Genomic DNA, 24,134 nt, shown 5'->3' on the forward strand with positions numbered 1-24,134 from the left:
ACTGTACTGAGCTTCACACCCATTGTTTTTCTCCCTCAGTGTGCAGAAATGCTCCGAGCATAGCGAATGAAGGAAGCTAGCATTAGTACCAGTGTGACTGAGCAAGGAAGCGCACACCTATGCGCAATGCACATGTGCCTCATGTGATTTTGCTCTGCTTCTTGGGGCTGCAATACTTTGCGGTAAGCGCCCTACAGATTTGTCAGGTTGGTTCAGAATCATTTGGGAAGCGGAAATTGTCAGCCACTGCCATGCTGTGTGCTTCAAAAGATCAGAAAGGAGTTCACCACGACAGAAACCCACTTGGCCTGTATGCCCTTGTTGCAGGAAACTTGTGAACAGTTACGTTGGGTGAGTATCCAAGACAACCCACAGCACCACTGGTCTTCCCCATTGTGCAGCGTCAAGGAATAAACCAGCTGGCAGTGCTAAATTCAGCAAAAATAAATAGTTTCCCTCACGTGGCTGTGTACAATGCAGCATGGCATGAATGCCCAGCCTTGGCCCAACACAGTCCCATGTGATATAATGCTCACTATGGCCAACACATTCTGTTGTTGATGTTCAAGAACTGCTGAATATGGTGTTTACTTACATGCTGGCCTTACTCCAGCAATCTGGCTAAGGCTAAAAGAACCATTTGTTTTCATTTGAAAACGGTTTTCTCTTTTTACATTTGTGGTATGGGATTTTACGAGTTGGAGTCGGGTATTTATATTATCTTAACACGTTCCATGCCAAGCATTTCTGGGAAAGACAGCTCAGCCTATAGATCTCACACGTGCAGCTGGCCAGCTACTAGTGTGTGGCAGCACACCCTAATGAAGTGGAGGGATTAAAACGTGTTGCAAACAGGGTCAACATAAAAATTCTGGCATTTTCAGTTAGAATTTGGAATAACATCATGCCACTGAAGCGGGTAATGTTAATGTCCCTTTAAATTTGATGTGAAGGTTAGTGCTCTTGGCCAAATTGGTCTTGCACCCGCCACAGTGGTCCTCTAGTTATGGTGCTCGACTGCTGACCCAAAGGTCGCGGGATCAAATCCCAGCCAGGGCGGCCACATTTTCAATAGTGGCGAAAATGCTTGAAGCCCGTGTGCTTAGATTCAGGTGCACGGTAAAGAACCCCAGGTGGTTGAAATTTCACCTCCACTAGGAGGGCGTCCCTCATAATCATATTGTGGTTTAGGGACGTTGAACCCCAACAATTATTTATACAAGTTGGTCTTGCCGTTGGCCAAATGCATGCTTCGAGGCTTGCTCATGTTGCTGATTGATCAGCTGGAGACAATCGGCATATGTGATTCACTGATGTGATTCTCTTGAACAAAGCGAGTGCAGCATGAACAGTAAAGTGTCTGTTTTGTTGTGTTCAGAGGAGGAGACTGCTTCTCGAGAAATCTGTGTTTGGAAGCTAGCCCAAACTGTTTGCTCTTTTTTCTCTCCCTCCTCCCCCCGACCTCCTGCTTTCTTCCACTAACCCTTGCGCCTGCCAAGGCCCACTCGTAGTGGCCTTCCGCGCACCCATTCAAGAGAGAGCGGCCAGTAGCCGAGAGAATGTCACTGGTGGCAGCACCGTGCCCACCGGCCGAGCACGGCCGAGACACAGGCACGCAGCAGTATGCTCGCGTCCGGCGCCATTCGGCGCATGGAGGGCCCCTTGAGAAGAACCGCCGCCTCGGGGCTAGTTTTCTCTCGCTCAGTGCACACACCGAATCAGGCAGTGGTAGGCCAGTCGAGCTGTACCTTGTAGTTCGACCACCGAAAAATGCAGCGTCCGAGTCTCGCTTGGAAGCCAGGTACTCAGAGCTTTGCCGTCAGTGCTCCTTGTTCGGGTGGTTAGCTTGCTGGTTAGTTGGTCTGACCGGTAGGCACTTTTACTGCTCTGTAGTGATCATGTTTTCATCTTCGGGAAGATGCTATTCTACCCCATTATTCACCTTGTCCATCTCCCAACATTTATTATTTTTAATTGCGCATATGATGCATGCTATATAGTCTTGTGTGGTTCTTCCGGTGGCTGTTTTTTACCAGCTAAGTCTTTGATGCCTTTGTCTTAAAAAACTTTCTCTAATGTTATTGCCAGTATTATTAAATCTTGCTTATCTTGCTGCCAGAGTACATTGCTGTTGCAAAGAAGATTGTGGCTACCACAGTAGCTTTAGTGACAGACCCAGTGTCGCCAACACCGGAAATTGTCAAGACAATTCCTCTCTTCATCAGCTGGAACTTGGATGACATTGTGCTCCTTGTCTGCCTTTTCGTGAAGAAGCTGCAATGACTTCGTGCGACTACCTTAAAGATGTCACGCATCATTCGCACCAACTTGATCATTGTTGTGTAGTTCACGAGCATTTCAGCACAATTGTGGCCCATGTGCAGCTACCAAATAACATTGTTGCAATCTTCACCAAAGAAATTACCTATCTCTTTGTCCTTCCTCGACATAAGAGGGCAGAACTCCTTCTTGATGTGACATGCGAAAGAAGATTCCTTTTGCAGGATAAATGCATAGCTCACGCAAGATCTTTGTGGAATTTTTTTAAGGGAAACTGCAGCCGATAAAAAACACTGAAACTGCCTGCTAAGCCATGGAGCTGCCATGTGTCCATATATTTGAAATCCAAGCATTAGGCTCCATCAACTCGAAAGAGAATGCTGAAGCTATTGTGCATAAAGAAGTGTATAGAATATCCTCAGAGGTCTCGAACATTGTTTGCACACCACAGTGGCTGTGGTATTGCGCTGCTATGCATGTGCTGCAGCCATGTGAGTTGCAGTTTGATGGGATGGGATTTAGGATTACATTAAAGGAGCCCCATGTGATGATGGATTTTGGAGTCCTCCACTGCGTCATAATAGTATTGTGGTTTTGGCAGGCAGAAACCCACCATTTGTTGCTCACTGAAAGCTCCACAAAGCTTCAGCCAGAATCCATGGATAAGCGACGGCCATCACATTTTCCATCGACGCAATAGAGAGAGAATCTTACTTGAGAAGATCAGCTCAGGCAGTGTCTTCGGCCCTGCCTTAGTTGATCCTTGAGGTTGGAGCTGGCTGGGGTGTTTAGTGGTCTGCTGCCATGCATGCAAGGGTGCAGGGGCATTGCGGAGAAGAGGTTGGCAATGCCTGCTTGAGTGTAGTCTCTCCTGCCCTCTAGGTAGTGTGCGGGAGAGCATGTTATGCGGGGGAGCTTATCACCTTCCACGATGTCACGGTACGTGATCAGAGGGGTGCACGTGCTCGTACTCGTCTGCTCGGTCTGGAGCTGCAGGGTAACTCAGTGGCAGAGGTCCTGAAATCTGGCTAAAGCAACTTTTGCAAACATTTCTCATAAACTCAAGCCATTATATTCTGTTTACACTTGCATCGAGCTCATGAAAATGAATGCTGAGGCATCACCATAACAGTAACCTTCAGCTGTCCACCACTTACTGAGACGGTTGTAGGTAAAGGCAGCATAACGGAAGGGTATTTAAAGGGGGCCCCCTGCAACACCGTTTTAGCATGGTCCGGAAACGCTGCCGATCGGCAGTCGAGGCTCCTGAGAACACGTGAGCCAAACATTACAGTGCAGCAAGCGGCCTGGAACTTACAATTAATTCTCAGTGTCAGCTAGAAATCGCTCCCTCTTCTCTCTACAAAAGATGCCATATACTCAGATGACCGCGCCGTATAGAAGAGAAAACCTGGGCCCGAGGGGACTTTGACTAGTGATGCAGAACTATCGATGGTGAAAAATACTATCGATAGTAAAAAAATCGATGGTACTATCGATAGTATAAAATCAACAGCGCCGACTCACTGCAGAATAAACTTGGTTCCCCGCGCGCGTGTACGTAGTAGAGCCGGAGGAGCAGGCTGAAGGACAAGAAAGTTGACATGCTTGTGTTCTTCACCGAGTGCTTTGCTGACACATGATCATAAAGTCAAACGTTCAGCTCTAGTGGAAAGGAACAAGGAAGCCTTTACATGTGGAGAGACTGCGCAGCTTCAAATTGATATTGCATTTTATTATCTCAAAATAAAAAAAATATCAAGAAGTTAATTGTAATGTGCAACTGGTTGATTTTGTATACGAATTTATTGATTTATTATTCCGCCATTTACACTGCGGAAATAGGTAATTTCTCTGCCGAAAATTGCTCATAAATTGAGCGAAGCTGGTAGTAGGCTATCGGAAATATTTTGGCAATATAGCCGGCCAGCAACCGCATCATTATTCACACCACTATCGATAGTATGGTCACGTGGTTGTGACGGTGAAGAATGCTGCAGCAAGACCTGGAAATACGGAGCTCTTTATTTGGGCGAACTTGTGCCCAGAAAATCATAACTCCAAATACAAGCGATACATGCTGCGCACTGATAGCGGCTGGAGCAGTCGTCAGCCGTTGGGTTCTCTGACCATCGGTGGAACGCGTCGTCCTTTATGCATCAGTCGTCAAACCTTCCAGCGTTATCGCTGGCGCTCGCGTAAGCTATCGAATTCTATTCGCGTCCGGTGCGTAATTTTAACAGAATGATCTCAAACAATTGTGAAGCTTCTGAAACATTACGGCGCGGTCTGCGTCAAATGTTGCTAACAGTCTTTGTGGGTGAAACCCGAATACGTCAAAACAAAGCAATAATTAAACACGCGTGGCAGTAATATCGCTATAGTATATTAACGATGGTACTACCGATTGCACTGTCGATAGTTGCATCTATCGATAGTTGCACTATCGATAGATGCGGTTGCGCACGGCGCTCCGCCGGCGGTTTGTTTACATTGTGGCTAGAGTTACTGTGTTCTAATTGTGGCTGTGTGAATTCGATCTCGCCGCATGCGCATGCATGCTTTCTCTCTCTCACGTTCACTGCTCGCACTACGCATGCGCTCTCCGAGTCGCTCGTGCGCGCATTCTCTCCTCGCGTCGGGCTGAATGGCAGTGCGCGTGCTCTTGCTCGTGGTGCTCATGTGAGCGTGAACCTAACCTCGCGCTGCGCTTGCTCTCATGTCTCACGGGTCGGTCAAGGCGGTGTAGAGAACATTTGTCAGGAGAGCGGCAAAGAAAGCCACCCTTTTGGCGACAGTAATGCCCAGGAGGTCAAAAACATAAATGTTGAAGATAAGTTAGTGCGCCGTGCGGTTAGAATAGTGAAAAGAAATGGCACCGAGACCGCACAGAACACTTATGATAAAACTTCTGCAACGTCATCATGAAAGTAAACGTCAAAAAAAAGTAATATCAGTCACCATGCTTAAAAACGCGGGCGCATATGAGAGAGAAGCGTTTTATAAATGAAACAACCAGCATAGACTAATTCATGCCAACCCAAGTTTGACATGAAAACCACCCGAAAACGGGTTTTAAGCTAGGCTTCTTCGTAAACGATTTGTGGGGTGAACTGCACAAAAGCAGAGCATGAAACACCACGATGAGAACAAGGAAACAGAGGAACGAAGACGACAGGACAAACGCTTCGTTCCTTTGTTGTCCTTGTTCTTGTCATGCTGTGTCATCCTCTGCTCTAATTATGAACCAATTAGCCCTCGTCAAGTTGTTACCATAAGTTCTCCCCAAGTTTGAGGTGGGCTGTTTTCCTGGTCCTGTTGTTTCCGAAAATAGAACAGTGTGAAGAAAAAAACACGACTGCTGTTTATTTCTTTTCCGATGTCATTTGTGGAAACTAAGGTGCATATATATATATATATATATATATATATATATATATATAATATATCTATATATATATATATATATATATACGGCTAGCAGCACTTGAGCGAATGGTACCATTTTGTGCTGCTTTGCCTCAGAAACGCGGGCGAGATCTTTCTGTAACGAATTACAGTGGCTTTGCACATAGTATTTAATGTCTAGGAAGAACGTACTGCTGGTATATCCGTTGCACCAATATGGCCTCTTTACGCGTTTGAAATAAAAAGTCAAGTAGCTTGAGAGCCCGCTCTTGCGAGGTGCAAAAATGTCCATATAGTGGGTGAACGACATGTATAGAACGATCTGAAAGGGTCTTTGTTTTGGTGAGGACTGTGTACAATAAATATACAAGGACTTTCAAAGGCTTATCAAAAGAAACTAATCGAGTTGGTAATGATAAAAATACAATCACCATTTGTGCATTTATTTGATGAATCTACAATACAGAACTCGTTCTATCACGCAGCTGCCTCACGGGAGAGCACCAGTACAGATACGCAATCGCAATCACTGTGTTAATCGCAATCACGCAATCGCAATCACTGTGTACGCGCAGTACCACAACAGGTTTTCACATCAGCTGGTGATCCGGTGTGCTCTTTCCTGAAAGTACCGAATGAGCGCAACGATATGTGAGAAATCGACTAAACTTTGTTGCTGTTTGCAATAGTACCTCTTGATCTGCTGCACGACAATGATCAAGATAAGGCACGCAAGATAAATGACGATGTAAATCTGCATACAACTTGGCGCTTGTTTTGCCTGTGCATTTCCCTTGAATATGCAGTTTGACAGGTTCATTTTAGGGCTACCATCTTGTCAAGGCTGATACGGCACTTGGTGGCATAAGAACGGTGCCTACCGACTTGCGGAATGACATGGCTTTCTTCGCAACTTTGAAACGCAATCACCGGCTTCACCGAAAACACGCGCGTGGCAGCGCGCAGTCACTCCCACGGGCGAGCTGAGGACCTGCAATGTTTTCATCGGCCCACCAAGCATCCGGCGCGGCCGTCGCGCGCGTAAACTTTAGGTTGCCTTGTCTATGCCCAAATTCACAGCCATTGGCTGATTTGAGCATTGTTGGCTGCCTAGTTACTGCGCCCGCTGTGGGAGGCTGCCACATGCCCGTGCGTGTGCTCCCGATCTCACCGAAAGTTAGCTGCGCGTTCAAAAGAAAAAAAAAAAAGGTGCTCACGGTCATGACGCGTGCGAGATGTGACCCCCGTGCCATCTCTCCCTGCTTAGTTTCTAGCGCGCTCGTCGGGACGAGGGAAATCTCTGCGACAAATCTCTGTAACTCCGCTCGTACTTTACGGATTCTAGAAATTTTTGTGGCAGTCGATTCATGAGTCAGCAAAGGCCCTTAACGACGTCATTCGACAGTTACTTGAAAAAGTGTTGCGGGCCCCTTGGGCTTCATTCTCTGCATGCAAGGTGCTTGTGTGTCCAGTGCTGGAATACGACTGCAAAAAATTGGTCGCATGGCTAGCACAGGTGCATGGATGGGCAATACATTTTGTTTTCTCCGAGTATTGAAGGCCCCACTTGCTAAAAAAACAGACCTCCTTCTGCCTAGTCAATAAAGCAAAGAGGGTTATGCTGTATTGCCCTGATAAGGAAAAGTATAGTATGGACTACAAATGCATCTTTTACTGTCTAGTTGCAGGTTCTGAGCCTAGAAAGAGACACAAGTTGCAAACCAGTCAATTGTTACGCTGGACAAGACCAGTGAGCTTGAGATGTTCTTCTCTCATGGGAAGATGCTTGTTGAGCGTTTTGAAGTGGGAGCACATGATGTAGCAAAAAAAAATGATACACAACCTGCCTTAAGAGTGTCATTGTAAGCAGCTCCTCGACAAGGAAGAGCACAGGACCTGCGCTAACTGTCAACAACTTGTTTATCGGTGCCTACACAAACCATGCTACTATTTGTAACAGCATCTTGAATTTGGCTGGTTGGTACATACTAACTGTGAGCGATGAAACAGCTCTAGAACAAGGCGAAGATGAGAGAGAGGTCCTCTCGTCTTCTGGTTCTAGTGCTGTTTAGTTGTTCAAAAAGAAGACTAAAACAGCTCTCGCTGCGCATGCGTCACAGACGTAAAACTACAAAATACTCCCGTTTAGAAGAACTCTATTTCTTCCAACAGCTTTGATGTAGCGCGAAGCGACACGAGGAGGCACATAAGTACACCACACAGCGCTACCAGCAACAGCGTGTTCATTTTCAAAGTCAGAGCGCTTATATACCGCAGTCAGCAGACATACAGTTGAACACGTGGGATCACTTAGAGACATGCGTGAAAAAAGCCACTCTACCTAAGCTACTTCATGACTAGGGTAATTCCTTATATCACTGCTTTCGGAAGAAATCCAACTCCATATGGGACAATGCTATCGAAGGCTAGCTAATACACAACTCACTAAGTGCATTGATAAGTTCGGCTTCCGCAATCAGACGGGTGATGTCTTCTTTATATCGATCAACAATGACTGTGTTGTGAAGCAAAGGTCGGCAACCACACGCATTACCGTGGAGTGCAAGAAACCCTTGAGGCGGCAGTTTATTTGATTTGTAATAGTGTTCTCTCGATCGCTCATTCATGCACCTGCTGGTTTGGCCGACACATTGTTTTCCACACGAGCGGAACACGATAAATCACAAATCTCTTGCAATCAACAAATTTGTTTTTTGTCCAGCCAACTTTTTCAGCTCGAGACTGATTTGTCATAGCACACAGTTTCCCGAGCTTATCGGGTACTGAAAAGACTACCCTATTATTATCGCGAAGTTCCACCTTCTTGAGATTATGCGATAGCTGGTGAACCTACGGGATTACGGCGGTGTATCCCGTTTCTGCCGTTATGTGGCCATGAGCATTACACTGGCTTGAACTTTCACTAATCCTTTTCAACTGCTTCTCTGCCACGGACACCAGAACATGGTCTGGATAGCCGGATTCTTTCATGCGTGAAAGCTGGTTCTGGAAGCTATGCTTCGTTAGGTGGGCACAAAACTTGTTCAGTGCTGAGGCGAAAACAGCGCGTAGAGACGAGTACGAACAGACACAGGAAAAGGCACAGACACTCAGCACCTGTGTCTGTGCCTTTTCTTGTGTCTGTTCGTACTCGTCTCTAGGCGCTGTTTCTGCCTCGGTATGAACAACCAACTAGCTCGAAACGTGTTATTCTTGTTCAGTGCGTTGTTGAGGCACGTCGTCACAATAGCTCTCTTGGTTAGCTTGGAATGATTCGAATGGAATGGGAGTGAAGCTTTTTGAACACGTGGGTACGACGAAAATGAGCCCATTCGACGATTTGTAGGCGCATTGGCGAGTCCATCAAACTACGTTTTTTGCGCGACGCCATGCTTCGAAAAAAGCCGGATAGTGCAGCCATCGCCCCTAAAAACACACAAACTTTCAAACAGCTCCAAAAATGGACAAATATGTCGATCTAGCGGAAAACATATAGAGCCAACGCCTCCTTTCTAGAGGAGGCGTTGATCAAGCAAACAGGAAACATTAGATAATGTGCTGCCATCTGTGAGGCATTGTGAGAAATACGTTCATCTTTAAAAAGCGCGAAAAAACCACAACAGACAAGAAGGAAGGAGACAGGACGACCTATCCTGTCTCCTTCCTGTAGTCCTGTCTCCTTCCTTCCTGTCTGTTGTGGTCTTTTCGCGCTTTTTAAAGATGAACTTCAACCAACTCGCCTAGCTGTCCCTGTCATTTGAGAAATATGTCTCGACTCTAGCAAAGGGAAGTGCTTTAGATTGAAAACCTGTACGATTACTATAGATACATCGCGCGTGTGTGTCTGTGTGCGTGTGTGTGTAACAATACACACTAATCAGTATGCACTTAGTGGTTGAAGTGCGCACTAGAGGCCGGATTTCGATATCGCGTTCAACTCTCAAAGGTGCAGCTTAAGGGTCACCCAATTTTTGTTGTTGTTGAAGTATATCATTGTTCCATTTGATGGACGTCGAGGTCAGATAAAACTGCAACAAGGTAATAAAACCATCAGCAGATACGCCTGACTCAGTAGAAAATTTGACTGCACCGAATTCGTCAATGCTGGTTTCAACACATTTTAGCAGTTGTGTATGGGGGATGGTCAGTGACATCAATAGAAAAGGCTTTTAGCCCTTCATTTTCGTCAGCTTCCATGAATGGCTTCAGAACGGCGCATCAAGGAAAACGAAAAGACGAATGATCAACACGATCACAAGCGCCGCTTGTGTTCGTTTGATCATTCGTATTTTCGTCTTCCTTATTGCAACGTTCTGAAGCCATGCATCTTTACCAACTCGCCCAATTGTCAGTGCTACTCCGCTTCCATGAATTCTAAAATACTGCTCTCAGAACTACATATTTACTAAAAACATGTCTTGGACCTCGATGGTACAGAGCTTGTCCAAGAGAAATGTAGCGAGTTCCTTTTGCCTGTTTCCGAGACCGTTACTCGGAAAGGAATGTCATCCTTGTGAGTTTTCGCGCTAAACAATATGTCCAAGCTATTCTGCTTACTATTTTAAATACTTTTCAAAGTTCCAAGGGCTTTCATGTTTTTGAACAACTGAATAGCCTTTGCTTTCACTTTGTTCGAAGACACGTCTTCTTTACATTGAATAACCCAGAAATGGCCTCGTTAGCTTTTTTTTTACCCCCGTCATATCTTGCGCCACATCCTTCATCGGGTAGCCTGACCGAAAGTCATCCCAATCTCCACCAGGCAAACTGGCTGAGCGTCTTGTTTTTTGTGCCACAAGTATTAACTTCTTGTACCCACGAAGCAGGGGCCTCAGAGATTAGGCCCAGCGGCGGTCGGTGCATGGTACCCGGTGCTGAGAACTGACGTGGCCCATCGGGGCTGTCATTGGCAGCTCGCTTCGAAGGGGGTTTGCGCCACGAACGCCCGTGCTTGCTGTGTGGAGTCACTGCATTGCCGAGCAGTCTCACTCGAACAGGATTGATGTCTCCGGCCGGCTCGAACGTGGTCAAGGTCTCCGGGCAGCTCTCGGGACGCTCGCGTCACAGGCTGCCGTATCGAACTCCTGAAGCTCCCATCGCGAGTGCGTTTGGTGGCGATGCAACCTTCCAGTGCCTAGCCCACGTAGACAATGCCAGAGCATCCTCGTTTGTCCCCCGATCACAGGTCGGGTCACGCGCCTTCGGCCTCTCCATGTCACGGTGCGCGCGCGCGCTGCTTTGGACACGTTCAGCACCTTGTCGTGGTCTTTCTTCTTTCAGCCTATGGATCTTACTCTTAGCAGTCACGAAATCGCAAGCCTAACTTCAAGGCTGGAGGCGACAAACGAAATAGAGCACGAAGCTTGAGCCGACGCTACTTTTTAATTTGAAGCTTGCAGCGACTACGCATGGAAAAAAAAGATCCCACCTTTTTTTCAGCTGAGACGTACACGTGCTTTTCATAGTGTTCGTCCCATGCTGCTGTAAATCTCTGGGACAGTGGCTGCAATAAAGCAGACAGACCATTAGTGCAGATGAACATGCACACGCTGAACCCCTGGCCAGGGCAAACAAAGAACTCTATGAATGGAAACTTGAGCGAGTTGGTAGGCATTCATCTTTGCTTGAAACAGCGCACACGGGACGAGGACGAAGAAAAAGGAGCACAGGACAGGGCCTGTCCTGCGCTTCTTTTTCTTCGTCCTCGCCCAAAGATGAAGGAACTCTTCCCTTAGGGCTGCATGGAGGACCCTTTGCTGGGTGAGAACCCCTCTCCACCGCTCTCTGCTACAGGCCCGACCAAGCTGCAGCCTTTGTCAATACGCAGGCACTAGAGACTCCGGAAATCCTTCGTGGGAGGGGGCCTCTAGATATCCCGCTAAGCCACGCATTCCAGCTGGTTCTAGGAGAACGTTTCAAGCCATATTCTGATGTGCACGGACACAAGCACACCCGTGCACTGGCGCTTAGCATGCCACTTTACAGTAAAGATTTGTCAGATTGTGGGATGGGTTTCAACCATGAACATTGTTTTAACAACGGAGTGCCGAGCGCCAGTCCGTAATCTGTGAGTAAAAGCTATCGTCATCATGAACCGGCACGCGCTCTTTTCTTCTCTTTGTCCTCTTCGTCGTCCTCTTCATCTTCTGCCTCGCTCCTAGAACTCGTGCTCCGATTTGTTCAGCGCATGATTTTGATAACTTTGATGGGTGAGAGATCGAATAGAGAGAGAGAGGAATTCTTGGTGAAAAGAAGCTTGGAGGACGCCTGAGCTTCACTTCCAAGAGTAGAAGGCAGTGACGTAATCGTTATTCCATGTTCATAACGCCTTCCCAATCGCTAGCCTGGCTTCGCTTCTCTGCTGACACCTAAACCGTGCCGCAAGGCAAGCCAAAGTGCGGATGCCCTCCAGCTCCTACATCCATGCATGCGGCGCGACAAAACGTGGAGAGGGCGCCCGTGGGCCCTTTGCGCCATTTCGCGGGTGATAGTCAAGCCACACTGAAGCACCTCCAAGATGTGCGCACCAACAACGGTAAAGGGTGTATATAAATAGCTCGCCGTTCAACTGCTAGATGTATGCATGGTGGCCGAGCGGCTAAACGCATCGCGTCACGGAGCAAGGTGTCGGTCGCAGCTTGGACTCCCCAGTCCCACTCAAACGGAAGCTCTTATTATTTCTTTATTTGCATCTACTTGGAATTTTCGCTCACAGACTAAACACTGATTTTTCGCTCACAACCAACAACGCCGACAGCAACACCGGGATTTCTGCAGAACGAGCTCTTTAAACTATCACATTAGAATTCTTGACAAGGCGCGATTTGAACCCGCGTACCTACAATCCGAAGGCGAGCATCGTGACCACCCGACTATCCCGGCATGCTAGCAGAGTATAACATAGCCTTGTATAGTGAAGTCTAGAAAGGGGGGGTGGGGGAAAGGAGGAGGGGAGAAAGCATAAAGAGGGAGAAGGAAAGGGGACAGAAAGAGAGACGAGAATGATACAAAGAGGGAGAAAGGGGAAGAAAGAAAAAACAAGCAAGGCCGCCCCGCTTTGCTGTTCCTTCAGGCTTGGCACCACTAGCGCAAAGCTGGCCTTAGTTCTACAGCGAAAGCTCTTATGAGCTCACAACGAGGGCCATTTTTGGTGCAGTAGTTGTCCGCCGCCGGTGTCCGTAACCGCTGTCGCACGAAATAAGGAAAAAAAAAATTGAATCAGAATAAATGTCCAGGATGGAATGGGGTTCGAACCTGTGCCCTCTGCCTGGGAGCCCAGTATTCTATCTCAGAGCCATGCCGGTGCTTGAAACTGCCTTGCAAAAAGACCCGATGCAGGCTTCATGTCGACAAGGAACCACATTAACATATGTAATGTAGAGTGGTAGAAGAGTAAAATAGGAACCAGGCGTCACGCAATGAGTGGGTTGTTGAATGTTCCAACCCGAAGTAAAATGGCAACTTGGGCGAGTTGGTATGGGTTCATACTTCAAATTAACTGCGCACCAACAAAACGAGCACACTAATGGGAGAGGAAACGACACACACAACAAGCACTGACTCGCAACTGAATGGTTTATTCATGTTTAAAGAAAAGCGGCGCACAAAAAGGCGAAGACAAAGAAGAGAACCACACACAGCGCTGCACTCACAACTGAAAGTTTATTCACAGAAACAAGAACTGACAGGTGAGGGTCAACGTGATCAGATGACACGCTCATCAATAGAAGTAAACTCTTTTTTTGTGCAATGTCACCGAGGTCGAGCTTACGCAAGCATCACGTGACTTGTTAATATGATAGGCTTCAGAAACCTCACCGGTGAATTGATCGTGGTGCTTAAAAATAATAACAGCTGTGTTAGACAGAACAGTAGTGCACCCACACGTGGCGCAATGCGATGCCAAATGGGAAGGCGAGCCGTTATGCAAAGAGATAGTGCTCCGCAACCTTTTATTGACACAGCGGCCCGTCTGTCCGACATAATGAAGGCCACAAGGTAAAGGAATGCGGTACACCACCCCCACAGCAGAAGGCACATACTTATTTCTATGGTTTACAGCACATTTCTTTACATCAGGCTTGTCTTTGTTCTCTAGCTTATTTGACACCAAAGCACATATTTTTCCCAATTTATTGGGTGCCCTAAAAGCAACATCGATTCCGGAGCGTTTACTTTTATTGATGAGCGTATCACCAAATCACGTTGTCCCTCACCTGTCATGCACTGTTTTTTCCTTTTAATTCTTGTTGCTCTGAATAAACTTTCAGTTGGGGGTGCAGCGCTGTGTGTGGTTCTCTTCTTTGTCTTCGTCTTTTTGTGCTCCGCTTTTTAAATATGAATATGCACCAACTCGCCCAATTTTCTATTTTGTTGAAAGGTTTGTTCCGCACCACACACATATACATGTATACTTCACATGCAGCACACGTGCCATGGATTGCCGCCGCTGTCTTGTCTGAGTAAGATGAGTAAGATGAACTCATGGAAACAGCTGCCGCAGAAAATCAAATTGTTTGGCACACAGATCAACTGACGCCTGGCTTACACAATTATCTATTTCCTTAACAGTGTGATATGATTCTGCCACCTCCCGGTTAATCTGCTGCCAGTGTTTATAAACAACCTTCGTTTCTGTGAAAACGGAGGAGCATCCGCACGAACGACAGTGCAAGGCCAGATTAGAATTCGCCACTGTTTTCAAAGATACGCTATGTTCCTTAAGCCTCGTGTTTATACAGCGTCCCGTCTGTCCATAATACGTTCTACCGCAAGAAAATGGAATCCTATACACGACCCACCCTCACACGGCACAAATTTCTGGGCGTGCTTGATTTCACATTTGTTCTTGTGACGAGCTTCCTGGTTGACCATGGGGCACATCCTGCTAAGCTTGTTTTTGCCAGAGAACACAATGTTGACGCCGAACCTGTTCCCAACCTTCTTGAGCCCGTGGCCCAAACTTGTGCTTGTACGGAATAACCGCATATTTTGCACGTTTTTCCCGATCGCCTGTACCACGGCTGTACCAAGAGAAGACAAAAACAGCTTGGCATCTACAAAGAATGGTGTGCCGTTGCTGATTCGACTACAGAGAGCCTATGGAATAGCATCCGCCCGACTTTGCCAAGGAAAACAAAGGTTCCTGAACTTTCAGGTCTTTTCCTTAACCTCGCAGGGGTGCCTGTTGCGGAAAATCATGTCCTCAAGTTTGGTTCAAAATTTTGCATGGAAAACAAGTGGAAACTTGTTGACACCTTGGTCATGGCAAGGAATGTTGCAAGGATGGCGCCGGAAGGAGAAGAACAAAACTTTATTTTGAGGGAATGGGTAGAAAGGGGGGTACTCAGGAGCCTGTTGGTTGGGGCCCCAAGTCCAGGGCCCCACTGGCTTGCGCCGCTCGCCTAACTTGACTCAGAAGCGCTAATTGCACCTCTGGGTCCGAGCTGGCAAGTTGTGCCTCTCACTGCTCCGAACGTCTTACAATTTTGTCGCCTAAAAATGAGTTTCAATTCACTGGCTTTCGGTCACACTCCCAAGAGATGCGATATAAAGTTGGCAAACCGCCGCACCACGGACAAGCATCACGGTACAACATCGGATAATTTTACTGAGCCGCGATAAATTTGAAAAAAACTCCCGTCTGCACCTTGCGGAGATCCGTACCGTCTTCCCCTTCAAGCGATTTACGGGGGGCGCTATATTTTTGCCGCTGGTAAGCGAGAATGTCTTTTGGGGCCATAAAATGGGGTTCGATTGCGGGGGGCTGACGCTCCGCTCGGTTCGTCAAATCTCGAGCTAAAGCGTCCGCTCTCTCATTCCCTTCCAGGCCAGCGTGTTCGGGGCACCAGATTAGCCGGTTCTCTTGGTTAAATTAGGTCCAATCAGTTTAATTATGTTTGCGGGTAAGCGTCCGTTCATATAAAGTCGGCACGCTTCTTGGGAGTCTGAGATTATGATTGATTGTTCTTGCTCTCTAATGGCTAAGGCTAGGGCAAAGGACTCCGCCTTGGCAATTGAGGAAGTGCATAGAGAGGCACTCGTGACCGTCTTCAAATCCCAGTCAACTGCTGTTGCTACGCATTTCGCCCAGTTGTATCTCGCCGCGTCAGCGTATATGACGTTTGTCTTTTCTGTTAATTGTTTCTTAAGCCACTTCACTCGTTCTTCCCTCCTTCTTGTGTGTTCCTCTCTCGTCATATTTTTTGGTAAAGGCGCGACCGATATCATGCGACGGATGGTTTCTGGCGTGCCTATCAGTTCCTCGTCTAAGTGTTGGCGGTTTGGTGGTATACTTAGCCCTGTCAGGATCTCTCTGCCAGACCGTTTTGCTTAGACGGTTTCTTTGGGAGATGCAGTGATGGAAGTGCTGCTCCAATTGCTCCAAACTGCTCCAAAAGAGAAATGCTGCTCTATGCTGCTCCAAAGTGTAATCGAACCTGCTGTCACAGATCTCGGAGGCGTGTTCGTTGGAGATAGATTGAGAAGGCGCAGGTAGGCACAGCAAACATAATTTAATTGCACACAAGAAAAACTATAAGAAAAACTCAGAACAACTAACAATGAAAATCTTACAAACACTAGAGCAATATGCGAAAATAAACAAACCAATTCTCAGTACTTCTACACCTCCGACTCGCGTCGCTACTATAGAGTCTGTCTGGCCACTTAGGCCTGCCAATGGAACACTCTTACTTGGTTCCGTTACACGCCGTAAGTCCAGCCTCCGTTGTGCTGGTTCCCCAGTCGATGTCGCCGACGATCCTCTGTCGTCCCGATGAACTGTCGTCCCGATGCATAACAGACCACGAAGCTGCCGTAAGCCTTTTCCCAGTCGCTGACGTGGCAAGGCGTCTCTGTCGCTTAGGCCTAAGTACGAGCTCGGCCCCTGCTGTACCCGATGACGTGGCGTCCCGGGGATTGTTGCTGGCTGAAGCTTGAAGGGGGACTGCTGCTGGTGCGTCCGGAATTGCCGCAAAGTGCTGCAGCACCTCCGAGGAGCCTCGCCCGAGCGTCGTCGAGGTCAACGGCCACGCCACGGAGTGCCAGCGTCACGGCCTCCGGAATCGAACGCTCGCTGCCTTCCCGTTGACAGAACGTAGCTGCCAATGCGACCTTCTTCTTCAGTAGCCACGCAAACAATGCCAGCTCATCGAACTGCTAGCTTCCTTCGTTTACGGCTCGTGTCACGCGCATCGCGCCGTGTGCTACCCTGCACGCGCTCGTGCCTGTTCCGCGTGCTTCTGCTCCTACTTCGTCGTCTTCGTCGTCCATACGTCCTCTCCTTACTCATGACATAGGCCCCTTTTTTTAGTTTTTTTTTTCTTAAAAAAAACTCTACTCTTCTTTCTTTTGTTGTAACACCCGTCTTCTTGTCACCTCAGAGGTCTTTCCACTTGACACTTCACCACATACTTGTCACACACACCCACTTCGCTGGTCACTTCACAACACTGCTATATAAGTCAATCGTCCCTATCGCACTATATATACACCACACACATCAATACATCACCATGTATGTTGCACAATTTCATCCTCCTACTGCTATCAAGCTTTGCTATTCCCTGTTTTACCCTCTACACCTATTTTGGCCGCTCAACAACTTCTACTCATAAAATCGGCCCCCACATTTTTCTCCCTTTAATATATTCTACACTAAATGAGTATTCTTGCAGTACTAGACTCCATCTCATTACTCTTCCATTTGTCAACTTCGCCTTGTTTATGACTCTAACGGTTGATGATCCGTCTGCACTTTGAATTTCTTTCCGACAAATAGATGTGGAACCTTTTGACAGCCCATACTAACGCCAAGCCTTCCCTTTCCACTGTCGAATAATTTCTTTCTGCAGAGTTTAATCCCCTGCTTGCATAAAATACAGGATGTAACCTGCCGTCTTTTTCTTGCAACAAGACTGCACCCAGCGCTCGCTCTGATGCGTCTGTCCGGAGTACGAACTCCTGCTCTAGATCTGGCGCCAATAGGACAGGCGGTTTGGCCGTACTCTCCTTGAATGCATCAAATGCTTTCTCACTTCACAACATTACTGGCTCTCTTCTTCGTTAATGCAACTAGGGGAGCTGCTATCTCTGCATATCGGGGTATGAATTCTCTATAAAATCCGGTCAACCCCAAGAATGATTGTACTTCTTTTTTAGTCCTTGGTGTCTTTGCTGCTTGAATTTTCTCGAGAATTCCTTCTTTTGTGGCGATGTGACCCATGCCCAACTTGTGTCCAAGAATGTCACCGCTTGGAACCCAAATTCACACTTATTTGGCTTAATTGTTAGTCTGGCCTCGTGAAGCCCTTGAAAAGGAATTTCTAATGTTTCCAAGTGCTCCTGCCACGTGTCTGTAGCCACAAGAATATCATCAATATAATGCTCAACGTTTCTAATCCCGTGGAGCACTCTCCTCATCAGTTTTGTGAAAACGGCTGCCGCGGTCTTAAGTCCGAAGGGCATATACTTGTGGAATAGCCCTCGTGTGCAGGAAAACGCCGCATTTTCTTTAGATGTTTTCTCCATTGGTATTTGCCAATACCCCTTGGTCAAATCTAGCTTTGAAAAGAATTTTTTCCCCCGACCTTTGCAAAAACCACATCCACTCTCGGTATAGGTTCTGAGTCCGCCACGAGTATATTGTTCAACTGTCGGAAGTCTACGCAAATTGTGTTAGAACCGTCTGGTTTCTTTACCACCACCAACGGTGCGTTGTAAGGTGATGTCGACCTCTCTATAATCCCTAAGCGGAGCATCTCGTCTACCTCCTTTTCAACAGACTCTTGTAGCATCAACGGCAAAGGGTATTGCTTGACATAAACTGGCGTCGCCGTGGTACAGTCCAGCTTACATTCGATAACATTTGTTCTCCCTGGCATGTCAGATAACAATTCACCATATTTCTCTAATAATGCTTGAAGCTCCGCTGCTTCTTTCATCCCCAGAGATGGATTGATAACGACCTTCTCTAGCCCCATGCTCTTATGGTAGTTACAGGTTTCCACTTGAATGTCATCTTTCTCTTCTGTAACTATCATACAGGCCACTTCCAATCCTTTTGGCTGGTGTCTCTCCTCATATTTTTTTAACATATTTATGTGGAATACTTTCTTACTGTCGTGTACCATAGCTCATAATCGACTTCACTTTTCTTTCGCGTTACTATGAATGGACCCTTCCATTGCATCAGTAATTTGTTGTTATCACTGGGGAGTAGAATCAAAGCTTTATCCCTGGCATCAGCTTCCGCTCAGTTGTTTTTCGGTCAATACTTCTTGTATCGCTGTTGTGCAGCTCTTAGACTTTCGTGCGCTACCTTACACGTTTCTTCTAACCTTTCTCTCAATTCCAGTACATATGTATACGTCGTTTTCATCTCTGTTTCAATTTGCTCATTAGCCCACAATTCTCTCAAAATCGCCAATGGCCCTCTTACTGTTCTACCATATACATTTCGAATGGTGAAAAGCCTAGGCTTGCTTGGGGCACCTCTCGATACGCGAAAAGTAATGCAGGTAAATACTGGCCCCAATCCTTAGGTTTCTCTTGGCACATCCTTTTTACCATAGTCTTGAGCGTCCCATTAAATCTTCTACTAATCCATTAGACATAGGATGATATGGTGTAGTGAGCCTATGTTCGATTGAATAGCCTATTCAGCTCATTCATAATTTTTGAAGTGACATTCGACCCCCTATCACTCACCAGTTCCTTAGGCACCCCATACCGAGAAAACATCTCTAGCAGTGCTTCTGCTACATGTATGGTGTCTATCTTTTTCAATGCGACTGCATCTGGGTATCTAGTTGCCATATCAACTAATGTCAGCACATATCGGTTGCCCTTACTTGATGCTGGTGATATTGGTCCCACAATATCAATCGCCACCTTTCGAAATGGCATGTCCACCATGGGCATATTCCTTAACCGAGCTCTGCCCACTCTCCCTTTTGGTACTGTGCGCTGACACACGATTTCACGTACCCTTTAACTTCTGACTGAATCCCAGGCCAAAAGAATTCTTCTGTAATTCTGGTCAGCGTGTTCTTAACTCCCCGATGCCCTGCCATGGCACTGTCATGTCCCAAGGTAAGTATCGCTTTCCTGAAAGCTTTGGGTACCACCAGCTGTTGTACTTCCCTTCCTGAACTAAACTGGCATCCTATACAATAGTCCATCGTGTATTTGGAACTCAAATACATTCCTGCTTCGCTGTTTCTTGAATGGTTCCCCTACCTTATGAAAACAACCCTTCAACGATTCATCCTTTTTCTGCTCTTCTCGGAACTCCGTAGGGGTTACATCTATACTCTTCATGGTCGCCACCTTCAATCTTGTGGCCTCTGCTTCTCTCTTTGCCGCCGCTCTCGTAATTGCTGCCAATGCCTCTTCTGCTATTGGCGGCTGCACTTCTTACTCTATCGTGGCATGATTCCTTCTTACCACTCTCCTTTGGTTCCGCTACTCTACCACTGGTTGCATTCTGTTCATCTACCACGTCCCCGTTGTTTTCCCAGTTCGTATCAGGCTCATCTACTTTCCTGACTCCCGGCACATTACCAGAATCAGGTCATACATGGGCTTCTCCAAGCACTTGCTGCCCAACCTGTGTATATGGACTTGCAACTTTATCCGAGCTTCTGGAAGCCTTCTCACCGAACTATCCACCAAAATGACTGTTGCGTACTCCCCTGTTAGATTCGATTCGTCTACTAAGCTCCTTTTCACCAAAACAATATTTGTGCCTCTATCTCTCAAAACTTTCACCCTTTGTCCATGCACCTCTCCGTCTACGACCGGTAACCATTCTTCTTGCGAGTACAGCTTAATTTCGTTCTTTCCTGACTCTTCTTTCTGTGCCTGTTGCCCTTCTTCCACGCTATCCCTCTGCGAGTCCACTATACAAGCTACTTTGTCTTTACTCCCAACTTCCTTCGTGCTACCACCGTGGGAGTCCACTGTACAGGCTACTTTGTCTGTAGTCCCTGACCTACACTCATTCGCCCGGTGTCCCCTTCTGTTGCACAACTGACACACCACTACTTGTGAACGACCATCTCCAGTTCGACAATTCATAGCTCGGTGCCCAATGCGGTTACACAGGAAACACCTGAGTGGTCGCTGTGACGTGTTCGGTACCCCCTGAGGTCTACCCTTTGTCTCATCTGTTCTTGCTTTGTCACAGCCTTCATTTGCCTTCCCTAGGTTTCTAAATCCCTGGGCCTCCAAATACTGATCAGCATGCTCTGCTACATCATCAAATGAGGCTACCTTTCGTTCTTTCAGGAAACACTTAACTTGTTACTGCAACAATTCAAGAATTGCTCCACGACCATGCAATCACGTATGCCTTCATATGTTTTTTCTACATTCGCCATCTCCATCCATCTTTCAAAATAATTTGACAAGTGGCACACAAACTGCTTCGCTGTCTCTGCATTCTCTGGCTTGCACCCACGAAACCGCTCACGGAAGCCTTCTGCCGTCAACCTAAATCTTTGCAACAGTGTTTTCTTGACTTTATCATAATCCATGGAGTCATCAGCGGGCATTCGGCCAAAAACACTTAAGGCTTCTCCTACCAGACAAAGGCTGAGTACTGTTGCCCACTCCCTTCTGTCCCAACCTTGACCCCAGGCAATCCGTTCAAATCTGTGTAAATACGCGTCCAAGTCATCACGTCTTTCATCGAACGGAGCCATTAACTTCCTCGGACATATGCGGGTAGTTTTGGGTGACTGCGAGCCAGAGGATGCTGATGTGACACTCTGGTCGTCTTGCGGAACACCATTAAGTTGCGCTAGTCTCAACTTTAATTCGAGAAGCTCTTTTTCGCGTTCAAATTCGCGCTCCTGTTTCTCTCGTTCATACTCGCGTTCCCTCTCCTTCAGTGCTATCTGCTTATCCTGTTCTATTTGGGCATTTTCAAAAACTTCAAAGTCTCCTCCTTAGTCATTTCTAGATCTTTAGCTACCGCCGTCAAGCGCTCCCAATCCATCTCCGCACCAACTTATTACCAACTGAGGATCGCTGACTGGGCCGGATTGAATCCTGGCAGGCTCGCCAATTGTTTTGTCACTGATCTCGGAGGCGTGTGCGTTGGAGATAGATTGAGAATGCGCTGGTAGGCACAGCAAACATAATTTAATTGCACACAAGAAAAACTATAAGAAAAACACTCAGAACAACTAACAATGAAAATCTTACAAACACTAGAGCAATATGCGAAAATAAGCAAACACAATTCTCAGTACTTCTACACCTCCGACTCGCGTCGCTACTATAGAGTCTGTCTGGCCACTTAGGCCTCGCCAATGGAACACTCTTACTTGGTTCCGTTACACGCCGTAAGTCCAGCCTCCGTTGTGCTGGTTCCCCAATCGATGTCGCCGACGATCCTCTGTCGTCCCGATGAACTGTCGTCCCGATGCATAACAGACGCGAAGCTGCCGTAAGCCGTTGTCCCAGTCGCTGACGTGGCAAGGCGTCTCTGTCGCTTAGGCCTAAGACCAAGCTCGGCCCCTGCTGTACCCGATGACGTGGCGTCCGGGGATGTTGCTGGCTGAAGCTTGAAGGGGGACTGCTGCTGGTGCGTCGGAATTGCCGCAAGGTGCTGCAGCACCCTCCGAGGAGCCTCGCCCGAGCGTCATCGAGTCACGGCCCACCCACGAGTGCCAGCGTCACGGCCTCCGGAATCGAACCTCCGCTGCCTTCCCGTTGACAGAACGTAGCTGCCAATGCGACCTTCTTCAGTAGCCACGCAAACAATGCCAGCTCATCGAACTGCTGCCTTCGTTTACGGCTCGAGTCACGCGCATCGCGCCGTGTGCTACCCTGCACGCGCTCGTGCCTGTTCTGCGTGCTTCTCCTCCTACTTCGTCGTCTTCGTCGTCCATACGTCCTCTCCTTAAGCCTGTTTCACATGCAGCGATTTTGCTCCAAGAGCGGAGCGGCTGCCGTCGCGGAAGCCCAAAACAGGTTTTTTAGAGCGACCAGTGGACGCGCGATCTTGTTCGCTCCATTTGGAAAAATTCGCTCGCGGCAGCGCGTCTAGAGCGTCTGCCCAAGGTCAACCAATGGAGGAGCAGTGACGTGGGGGGCACGTGACTGTAGGGATGGAGACGAGAGCAGCCGCGCGCGCCGGGAGGAACTCGCTCCGACTCGGTTTCCTAGCAGACGACATTTGCTGTAACGAGCTGGCAGTGTAGAAAACGCCGTTCTTTTCCTTTTGTTGTTCTTTACTGCGCTTCCATCAAAGCAGACAAATCGTTTGCACGTGCCATTTTGTTCTTTTGTATTTTGTCTAATCGTGACACCAACATAGGTCCGGACAGGGGGAACCTACGACACTCCGCACTTGTTCGCAGCAGATGTTTTAGTTTTTTTTTTACTACTGGTGCAGCACGTTCGAATAGTTTACTGCTTTTTTTTTCTTTTTTTTAGTGGTCACGTACCCCGAAGACGACAAATGCCGCCGCCTCTTTACTGCAGAATGTCAATAGGCAAAAAAAAAAAAAAAGAGACGAGCTCCTTCGCAAACCCACAATGTCGTTGACTGGGCCGCTTGCATCCGGTTGCCGGCCCATACGGCGCACCAACGCCTTGCGGCATTCGAGAGAAAAAGCCACCGAAAGCCCTGTGAAAGCTTAAAACTCCAAAAACAAATTATTTCTTTGCTTTTCCATGGCCAAGTGTATGGGCGTGCAACATGACTTGCGTGGTAAAAAAAGAAAGCTGGAACAGAAATAAACGTGACTACTGAAGTTGTTTAATTGCACTCTGATACACTGCACATTTTTCATCATTCAAGGTTTAGGCGCGTGAAAAATCGATCACCGAAGTAGAAGGCTCGTGAAACTTGCAACCCGAGCGCACCAAAACAAGCGAGCCCGGAGAAAGGAAACCCGCGGATAACGGGCGCTTCCCACAACCATCACTGCGCATCGCAGAGGCGCGCGCCGCGCAAAAGCGTGCATGTGAAACGAAGCCGCGTCCGAGCGTCCTGCTGCCGCTCGATCGCTGCGGGCCCCGCCGCTCGGTCGCTCGCATGTGAAACAGGCTTTACTCACACCTGCTCCGAAATGGCATTGGGAAACTGAAAACAATGAACTTTAGCCGTGTGACCACCGGCGAGCCAAAAAAAAAAAACCAAAAACAAGCTGTATACTATCACCCTAATATGCTAGTATGCAGCTTGCATACTAGCTGCATAGTAGCATATTGACAACGCCACAAGTACTGGCACTATATACGTATATCTGACAAGCAGACTATTTTGGGAAATGTATGTGAGATTAGTTGGACATCACACTGATTACTAACCTCTGCTGTGATGACTTTGATGTGTGACTGATTACATTTACCACTTTTATTAGCTTTGACATCATTTGTGCCGCAAGAACTGGCATTTTAAAGTGTATAGCTCATTTAGCTGTTTCTTT

The 24,134-nt window shown here is 47.4% G+C and overlaps 1 protein-coding gene across 3 annotated transcripts in view; it reads left to right on the forward strand.

Annotated features, from left to right (window-relative positions):
• Window positions 1-24,134, forward strand: part of LOC119377101 (uncharacterized) — a 133,772-nt gene that overhangs the window by 53,809 nt on the left and 55,829 nt on the right. For 2 of the 3 annotated variants that reach the window (XM_037646701.2, XM_049411535.1), the window contains exon 1: window positions 1,558-1,801. The exons of the other annotated variant lie outside the window; for it this stretch is intronic. In XM_037646701.2, the coding sequence (XP_037502629.1) occupies window positions 1,560-1,801 (242 nt within the window). In that variant the 5' untranslated portion in view covers window positions 1,558-1,559. Of the gene's footprint in view, window positions 1-1,557; window positions 1,802-24,134 lie in introns of those variants that run through there. 3 annotated transcript variants of the gene reach the window in all.

This window comes from Rhipicephalus sanguineus, unplaced genomic scaffold (genome assembly GCF_013339695.2).
Source record: "Rhipicephalus sanguineus isolate Rsan-2018 unplaced genomic scaffold, BIME_Rsan_1.4 Seq347, whole genome shotgun sequence".
NCBI lineage: Eukaryota > Metazoa > Arthropoda > Arachnida > Ixodida > Ixodidae > Rhipicephalus > Rhipicephalus sanguineus.